Below are 10323 nucleotides of genomic sequence, written 5' to 3' on the forward strand. Positions count from 1 at the left end.
CAATTATACTCCGCCATCAACTCTCTAAGCTTTCTTTCCTTTTGGTAAGATGGACAAGAACGAAACAAAGACATATGTTTTCCTCCACAATTAGCACACTTGAATGTTGATGTATCACAGTTAGGATGGTTCTCAGAACATTTTGGACATACTACTTTTGAGGACACACATTTGCTTTTAGTATGTCCAAGCTTCCAGCAGCGCGTACATTGTGATACGGGAAATACGTAAGGGTCTACTTTGATTCGCAATCCATCTACCGATATATAGGGTGGGCGGTAAGAACCTTTAAAACAAATGCGAATGGATTCGCACGACTTCCATCCTGAACTCTCGCTACTACTTCGGCGGGAAAGTCTGTGAACGGAAAATACCTCGCCCGGTTCTGGACACGAAATATTTTTAATAATCTCTTCTTCTTTTAAATCCAAATCTACATCTTTTATAACGCCATACGAAAAATTAACTTCCATAGCCCTTTGAATTCTCCACCCCATTTCTTGAAACTTTTTAGACTTTTCAAGTTTTTCCACCATCTTCTCGTTACACACGTCAACCCTGATTCTATAGGGGTTTATATATTTAACACTCTCAACATCCAAAATATCTTCACCGCTAAATAATTTAGCTAAAGAAAACTGCTTCGGTAAAATTTCTTTTGAAGAAATGTAAACTTGAAGTTTATCCTCCACAATCTTAGTTTTGCATCTTTTTTCTTTTCTTTGAATTAAATTCCAATCATCCTCATCCCTCCCTCTTTTACTTGGTTTATGCTCACCAATAGTTTTCTTCGGCGTCTCAGAACAAACTTGTATGTCTTCTGAGGTATCGTCAAGTTCCTCGTGACAATTTGAGTGGTTTAAATTAGTAGTATTAACGCTTTCGCGCTCAGAATGGATTAGATTATCAGTATCCATTATTTAATTCAAAGGCCGACGCGCGGCTGCCGCAGGTAGAAACCTAACGGTAACCGCGGTGAGCCGATACCGCACGCGATGACTCAGTACGCAACTTATTACGAAGTACGCGTTCACCTCGATCGAGTGACGAACCGAGACTGATCCAAAAGTAATGATAATTGGGATTTCCTGTGTACATGAAAATCAAAAATAACCGTTTCTTGCTTGCTCATGTACTCACTAAGTTATCACAAAAAAATCATATCAATAGGCCACGTTTCCAAGTATTTACATTAATTTCTGTTGGCAACACTAATCTGCTGTACGTCCGCGCTATTCACTGTCCATCTGCACGACGTTCGCGGTGGTGGGGGTGCTTGCTGGATGAAAAGTTGATCGTGCACATCCAGCAAGATAATAATAATAATTATTGACGTACGTCAACGCTATTCACTGTCGTTTTGCGTCGTGCATCGTGTATGACCTTGGCGGGACGTACGTCAAGATGGACCGTAAATAAGACGCTTTACGGTCCATCTTGACGTACGTCCAGCCAAGGTCATACACGATGCACGATGCAAAACGACAGTGAATAGCGTTGACGTACGTCAATAATTATTATTATTATCTTGCTGGATGTGCACGACCAACTTTTCATCCAGCAAGCACCCCCACCACCGCGAACGTCGTGCAGATGGACAGTGAATAGCGCGGACGTACAGCAGATTAGTGTTGCCAACAGAAATTAATGTAAATACTTGGAAACGTGGCCTATTGATATGATTTTTTTGTGATAACTTAGTTAGTACATGAGCAAGCAAGAAACGGTTATTTTTGATTTTTATGTACACAGGAAATCCCAATTATCATTATTTATTTATTTATTTATTTGACACTTCATTACACACATTATTTTATAAAATATAAAAGTAAATAATAAATCACAAATCCATTACTTTTGGATCAACCTTGTACACATGGACAGTTTATATTTAGAAGTTATTATTTTAAAAGAGCTCCAAGGCGAATTGTTGAATAACACAGATTTTTGTTAAAAGAAAATGATTAGCTATATACTCTCTGTTCCCGCCACTTTAGCATTAAAGAGTCTTTTCGGTCATGAATGTGAAGTGGCGGGAAGAGAGAAACCGAGCTTCATTAAAAATTAATTAAAAATGAGCTCTTGAAATATATAAATTTAGATTTGGAATGTTTGGATTCATATAATTCATTTAAAAATAATGAAAAATTCTTAGTTACTGCAAAAAGTACAAAAAAATACATTTTTAAAAATATTTATTTACTCTTTATTTACCTCCTTTAAAATCAGATATACTCTATTTCTTCAAATAAAAGTTGGCAACCCTAGCCATGCTTGATGCGCGCACGATCGTCAGTAGGATACATCCAGCACCGCGGCCTTGAGCCGACGTACGTCGGGGATTGACCGTGAATAAGACGCTCAGTCACAGTTCTACCGCCAAACAAAACGGACGTCGGTCGATCGTTATCAATGGCGATGGCGTCGGATGACGTGGCTAATACTGAAAAAAGATTAATATGTAATATAAATTTTAGAACTCTACAAAGATTTATGATATGACTGCATATGTCTGAATGAATCCCTGTCTTTTAAATATAATTTTGCCCATTCTTTTCTCTTCGTTTTCTTCTTTTCAATGGTTGTAACTTGTACGTGTACTTGTACCAAAAGAAGCCTTGAACTGAGGTCTACATGTGAAAAAAATCAATGCTCGAAATATTCACAAAAAAAGGAGATTAATTTGTATTAATTTGATATTATTGAATTGTCTTATAAATCTAAGATATTTTTTTGTTCCGTTAATTTATTACATATAAGGATTAAGTACCTACCTATAATAATATATTGAAATATCGACTATAACTAACGACTAAAACATAAACAAAAACTTTGTAATAGATAGATGATATATATAATTTTGTTTACTAGGGACATCCCTGACATTCTTTGAAAATCTATATCTCGTAATAACTTCGTGGCTAGAATGTGGTATTTTTGTCACATGTAGAACTCAGTTCAAGGTTTCTTTTGGTACTAAACAGAGCTTCTACTAACGCCTGCATATAATATAAAAAAATAAAAACGAAAATCAGTAAAAATTACTATACTTTCGCCTCTATCTCTCTCAATATCTCTCAATATCGAAAATTTCAAAAAGGGATAATTTGCGCCTTTAATCACTTCATATATTAGCAACATAATAAATTATCTAGTCACTAGTGTATCTATTTTTTTATACGAATTTATTTAGCTCAGTCGGCCGCGAAAATTCCAACATTTTAAATGTTTTTTTAAAAATCGTAAATTTAATCGTAATTTTTAAACAAAGAATATTTTCTTTGTGCGGCCAATGCCTGGACGGATAGCCGAAACCGATTGAATATTCATATTGAAACTGTAAAGGCGAAGCTGCAAATTAATTAAATGTAATTTTAAATTATCGTGCAAAGATTTTTATAAATTCGCTTTAGAAAATGAAGATCTATTAAAAGCTGTTTCTTCCAACAGCAAATATAAATGCCAAAAATAAATATTCTCTATTTAACATTGCTGTTTTAATTGTCTCCCGTAAAAAATAACTAAAACTCACATTTTTGATGCTGTTAACCCTTAAATCAAATACTGGTAACCCTAGGTGCGGTGCGGTCGTGTGGCGAGTCGATCGCACCGCACGAGTACGGTGGTCCGGTCGCACCAGTTCGAACGTCTGTTTATAATTTAATATTGGATACAAGTTGCATACGTTGCATGCAAGGTTGCATGCAATTAAAATGAAATCTAGAGAATTTTCGCTGATGTCAGATCATCATTGCAATCATTTTTTGTGACCTACGTAACATAATTATTAACCTACACAATCAGTTCCTGTGATCAGTTCTGATTTAGCCCATATTCAATTATTTGATACCTATTATATCAATGATTCAGAATTAGAGCATTAAACAATAATAATATAATGCTATAGGGATTCAGACCAATAAAACGATGATTTTTGTATCCGAAGAAGTTGACTTCTGGCACGTGTGCAGTGTGCTATATAGGCACACACACACACACACTCTTTTTTTAGCAAATAGCACATCTTTAATAATCAATAAATAGTTTTTTTAGTTTTTGAATTCGGTCGAGCCGGTGACTCTATTTTTTATAAGTGATGTGTTTAAAGAAAATGTTAACAGAACAGTTTATTCTTAATAAAAAAATATTTTATTATTTTCAATTTCGCTTTACCATTGGAGTTTTTCAACGAAAATTTTGTGTGTAATGTTCAATGTTACTATAGTGAAAAAAAAATTAGACGCTGTCAGAAATATTGTCTGTAGCAATCGGCCATTTTGCAGGTTTTTCGGCGACTGTAACACGTGTTCTGTAGGTTACTCATTGAAATTTTGTGAAAAATATTTATTAGAACCCCGTAAATTTTGTGTACAATAGAGAATAATCTGTTCCAGGTTGCCACAATGGCAGTAGCTAAGAAACCAGTAGCTAAAAAAGCTCAGTTGCACCAGAAAACTGGTAAAAAAGGTGTCAAAGGCGGTAAAATCCGTGGCAAGGGCCAGAGGAGAAAGATTAACCTGAAGTTTACCATTGACTGCACACACCCCGCCGAAGACAGCATCCTTGATGTAGCAAACTTCGAAAAATACTTGAAGGAACGTGTAAAGGTGGAAGGTAAAACAAATAACCTAGGCAATCACGTTGTCATCGCCCGCGACAAGACAAAAGTAGCCATCAGTGCAGGTTGGTAGCATTTTCATCCATGTAGAATATTTAGTGTCAATTAGAATTTTCATTTAAATTTAAAGTAATAATAATGTATTTTCAAAAATATGTAAATTTTCAGTACTTATTTCTCTATATAATATGTTCAGCTTTTTGTTATCATCTAGGTATATTATTTCAAAGAGGTTATTTCAAACATGATGGTATTATAATATTAGTTACTTCATAAACTAACCATCACATAAACATAAACATTCAACATAGAATATTACCACCATCATAACAATATATCCTTTACTTTTTTACTTGATATTTTCTCTCTATTTCATGTTAGCTCATGCAGTCTGAAGTATGTGTTGAATTTGGTTATTATATTTTCTATAACTAATTAAAATACATAAAACAAAACTGAATCCATTTCTAATATATTAAATAAATCAATGCAATTTTAGATATACATACAATCTATCTCCAAATTATTTACTGTTTAGATCAATGTAGGTACCCTACTTAATAATCTTAGAAATTATTGTGATATAATATTTGTATATTTCTCACATGAAGTCTCAATAATACAAACAGTACATAGCAAACTAATCATTTTATATGAAACAAATCTTAGAAATGTGCGATTGTTTGTTTTTCTCATAGTTATTGATCAAAACCACAAACGTGTCTACAAAATTTATTTTTGAACAATTTTTATTGCAACATGTTACTCTTATAAGAAATCTAGCATATCTCTCTGTATTGTTACCCATTAAACAATTATTTATTCTCTGTTCCAGACATTCCCTTCTCAAAGAGGTACCTCAAATACCTGACAAAGCGTTACCTCAAGAAGAACAACCTGCGTGACTGGCTGAGAGTGGTCGCCTCCACACAAGACTCGTACGAGCTGCGCTACTTCAATATCAACGCTGACAGCGACAATGAGGATAACGAGGATTAACCTGTTGCTAATTATATAGTTTTACACTAACTTGCTTTTTATTTATTTCCCCCGTTACAACAGTTATGACAGTACTGATACATTTTTTTTTTCAATAATCGTTGGTAAATTTTTAACCTTATTAGAAACTAGCTTTCCACCCGCGGCTTCGCCCGCGTTTTCAGAGAAAAACCCGTTCCCGTAGGATTTCCGGGATAAAGCCTATCCTATGTCCTTTCTCGGGTATCAAAATATATCTATACCAAATTTCATGCAAATTGGTTCAGTAGTTAAGGCGTGATTGAGTAACAGACAGAGTTACTTTCGCATTTATAATATTATAGTATGGATTGGTGGTAGATAATAAGATCTTCATTCGCCATTGATTCTAAAAATATACAATTTTGGAATGAAAAATACTAAGCTGCTTTAAATGTGTCCCTTCGTCCAGCATACTCACCATGGAATCCTGATATTTCATGAATGTCAAAAAACTGTTCTGAAATAGTGCTAAATAGTGCCCAAAGGAAAAAAATAGTGCTCTTGTACTTGCGAAGTTATAGCCATAGTTCGATGAGTATGCTGGACGAAGGTTTCGCCCAGCATACTCACCTCCGTCCGGAGAATCTGTATACGCTTCAAACATAATTCATACTTCAAAAAATAGTTCCCAAATAGTGCCAAACGGTGACCAAAAAGAAAAAACAGTGCTCGAATAACTTCGGAGTTACAGGCTTCGTTCAGTGAGTATGCTGGGCGTAGGTTCTACGCCCAGCATACTCACCTCAGTGCGCGAATATCGAACGAGCTATAGGAACAATTTACGTCTCAAAAAATTGTGCTTGAAATAGTGCCCAGTATCAGTCCAATTTTTGCTTGACTTTTGACCTAGAAAACCATTAAATTTGATTGTAAACTTCTACATACATTACATTGAGTACAGTCGAATACAATATTATTAACTTTCTTTCTAACAATTTTTGTCTTGTGTAAATTATTTGTTTTGTTATATTGTCTATGTAAGGGAGTATTTACTTTAGAATCGCAATATTATTAATTACACATTATTTTAATAATACTTTATAATAATATGATTAAGCCTTCGCGCGTCGCATGGGACCCCGGTAGCTAGGAACAATGATTTTATATATTTGTCTAGATCACGGCGCTTGAAGTTTTAAGATATCAAATGAAGTAAATCATGCATGAAAAATAAAGTTGCTGTTATTAATGCTTACATTACAACTGACAAAATTATTCAAAATAATCATTTTCCGGATCAAGGACGGTACCACAACGTTTACGGAATTGACCTGTATTCCTCATGTGATAAAGTTCAATATAGTGTGGCAGTAATGGATGCACGTACGGTCAATAGGTATGGGGCTTACGACGCGCGGCGCCCGCGACGCTAAACATTTTTTTATATGTTACATTGATTATATTATGAATGTTAACAAAAGCTGTGAACTAGTTAACTAGAATTCTGATTACTTTGGCCCTTTAAATAGTAATAAATAACGTAAGTAATTAAAAATGTTTTTTATTGCTAAACCTTTCATTGATGAAACTATTGGAAAGAGTTTTAAAAATTTGTATAACTATGTCACAGTACTAGTTTTGACTGGTTATAAGTTTTGCCTGCAATATATATACAAAAAGAAACTGTATAATTTCCTTTTTACAATTTTTCAAGATATTAATTTTATTGGCTGCAAATGACTGTTTTTATTCAGACAAACACACAATGCAATGAAGTAATAGACTTCATTTACGCTTAAAGTTTCATTCATTTATTATTATTTATAAAATATATAATAATGCATTTAATCGAAAGTTTTTGACATGTGAGAAAATATCATAATTATTTCCAATAACATGAAGTCTACAATTAGAAAGTTTAATATTTTTGTCCAAAAACATGTGTCGACGACTGTACCCCATTTTACGTTAGTATACAGTAGAAGTTTACATTAAAATTTAATGGTTTTCTAAGTCAAAAGTCAAGCAAAAATTGAACTGATATTGGGCACTATTTCAAGTACAATTTTTTGAGACGTAAATTATACCTATAGCTCGTTCGATAATCGATATTCGCGCACTGAGGTGAGTATGCTGGGCGTAGAACCTACGCCCAGCATACTCACTGAACGAAGCCTATAACTCCGAAGTTATTCGAGCACTGTTTTTTCTTTTTGGGCACCGTTTGGCACTATTTGGGAACTATTTTTTGAAGTATGAATTATGTTTGAAGCGTATACAGATTCTCCGGACGGAGGTGAGTATGCTGGGCGAAACCTTCGTCCAGCATACTCATCGAACTATGGCTATAACTTCGCAAGTACAAGAGCACTATTTTTTTCCTTTGGGCACTATTTAGCACTATTTCAGAACAGTTTTTTGACATTCATGAAATATCAGGATTCCATGGTGAGTTGTGGTGAGTATGCTGGACGAAGGGACACCTTTAAATTAAATCTTATTTGTAGAGTAGGTACCATCATTCAGTGTATAATTATTCTGATCTAATTAATTTTATTTTGTACTCTAATTGTTGCAATTTTCATTTATATCTTATACAAATTGCAATCATAATATTAAATTTTAATTTTCAACAATAGGTGCTTACATAAATGCATCTAGGTATAATATCATCTATTTTAAAAATTTGTTTACCTGCAATTTATTCACTAAATCTGAATTAGGAATTACTATTTAGAGTCTAGCAGTCTAGCAGGTAGATTTCTGTATAGTCAATTTCCTTATAAGTTATCAAAAGATAAATAAAAAAAAAATCTATGAAAAAACAAAGCAAGTTTTTAAATGTACACAATATTACAGCTTAGACATTTTCATAATATTAAATCTTCATTTATTTCCATACATCAACCAAATATCCCATTCACTCTCAAAAACTTACAAGTAGAAAATATATTGTTTCAAATAAAAATATAAATAGATACCAATTTTTATGAAATCAAAAAGAATACGGTCATTAACGTGCTTTTAAGAAAATAACATAATTGTATCCTATGAGCAATGGAATAGCAACTACAGGGTAGGTACTGGAAATGCGACCACACTTTTGAAGTGCATTTGCATTTCATACCTAAATTAAAGTGAAAGACAAAGGCTTTAATCTAGCATCATCTATATATAGGTAACCATACAATCCATACTAATATTATAAATGCGAAAGTAATTCTGTCTGTCTGTCTGTTGCTCAATCACGCCTAAACTACTGAACCAATTTGCATGAAATTTGGTATGGAGATATTTTGATACCCGAGAAAGGACATAGGATAGGTTTTATCCCGGAAATCCTACGGGAACGGGTTTTTCTTTGAAAACGCGGGCGAAGCCGCGGGCGGAAAGCTAGTACATATTATATAAATTAACATACATAACAACAATATAAATTTTAATTTAATAGATTCTTAAATATCATTATGGGAATTCATACAAGCATGAAGTAACTAAGAACTAACATTTTTACACAAAATAAAAAAAATTGAAATTTTTGTTCTGTATGTTGTCCAGATTTCACAATTATTTCTGGCAAAAACTACTGAATAAAATTTTGATTTTTTTTCCATAAATACTATAGTTACATATCATATCTACTTATTAACAGATAGGCTATTTATAATTTATTTTAAGAATATATTTTAAATTTTTTAGTTGAATTAAACGCGAACGAAGTAGGATAATATAGATTTGAAAATCTTTGGCATTATTTAGGTAGTTAGAAATTATAGGAAACATTGATGAATAAAATTATTACGTAGAGAGAGTGGACTCGTAGCTTCAGCCTTCAAAATATAGTTTTAGCACAGACTAATAATAATATACTACGTATACAAGATTACAAGTTCATTGAATAAGATGCATTCATAGATAAATCATCTTGATAAATAGCAGAAAAGTCGTAACATGCTCTTAATAGCTAGGTACTTATATAATATATAATAGATAGGTACTGTATGTACTTAGTATTTTTACTATTATTGTAATTAGTCAAAAATTTATATTTACAAAAAAAAACTAAACATGGAGCATGGGAGGGACCTGATTGCAAATAAAAAGGAAATATCAAAATCGGTTCTTCCAGTGCATCGAATTGAGAACCTCCTCTTCAAGAAGTCGTTTGAAAATATGGTATTTATTAAAATGACACGAATGCCTCGATCATAGAATAATCAAAGGGCAGCGCGGCGCGGAGTTCAGTTCAGCTGAGCCGGCCCTGATTTCAGAGAACTGTCCTGTTTCATAAAAATCGTTCCACGAATTTTTATCTTCAATACATTATCATTTGTCTATTATATAATATATACCTATTAAAGTTTGGTTTAAGAAGTGATAAATTTTAACTATAAGTTTTAAACTTAGATTTACAACTCCATGAGTCCATTCATGAAACAGGAACAGATATCTCAATTTTGTTTGTTTATTGTATCAATAATTCCTACCACCTATTGTTATTGAATATTCTATCACGGTATCACCTATACTCGTGTAGTGTAAATCGGAAATTACTGTGTACATGTGAAATGTGATTAAATATAGTGATGTAGATTATAACTATTATTAAAGTCAAAAGTTAATTCAAATAAAGCAATTTGAATTTGAATTTGAAAAGATGCAAGTATATTCTTCATTTAAAGACATCTCAGTGTGGTCAGAGTACAGAATGAGCTGAGATATTTGACTATATGTACTGTACTTAC

The 10323-nt window shown here is 33.0% G+C and overlaps 1 protein-coding gene and 1 long non-coding RNA gene across 2 annotated transcripts in view; both read left to right on the forward strand.

Annotated features, from left to right (window-relative positions):
* The window catches only part of LOC149486837 (uncharacterized), a 332103-nt gene that overhangs the window by 64406 nt on the left and 257374 nt on the right, over window positions 1-10323 (forward strand). The window lies entirely within an intron of this gene.
* LOC149486841 (large ribosomal subunit protein eL22-like) lies at window positions 4186-5647 on the forward strand. Its single transcript, XM_089698456.1, has 3 exons — window positions 4186-4311; window positions 4395-4683; window positions 5454-5647. The coding sequence occupies exons 1-3, from the start codon at window positions 4207-4209 to the stop codon at window positions 5615-5617; spliced, it is 558 nt and encodes a 185-aa protein (XP_089554582.1). The 5' UTR covers window positions 4186-4206; the 3' UTR covers window positions 5618-5647.

This window comes from Colias philodice, chromosome 8 (genome assembly GCF_061535455.1).
Source record: "Colias philodice isolate Cphi_HAF_F1 chromosome 8, ilColPhil1 Martin Lab GWU primary, whole genome shotgun sequence".
NCBI classification, from domain to species: domain Eukaryota; kingdom Metazoa; phylum Arthropoda; class Insecta; order Lepidoptera; family Pieridae; genus Colias; species Colias philodice.

Excerpts from the sequence above, each read along its gene's own strand:
- LOC149486841 (XM_089698456.1), top strand. The coding sequence starts at position 4,207 with ATGTTCAATGTTACTATAGTGAAAAAAAAATTAGACGCTGTCAGAAAT. Across the intron at positions 4,312-4,394 it reads GCGACTGTAACACGTGTTCT|GTTGCCACAATGGCAGTAGC; the intron begins GTAGGTTACTCA and ends AATCTGTTCCAG. Across the intron at positions 4,684-5,453 it reads AAAAGTAGCCATCAGTGCAG|ACATTCCCTTCTCAAAGAGG; the intron begins GTTGGTAGCATT and ends TCTCTGTTCCAG.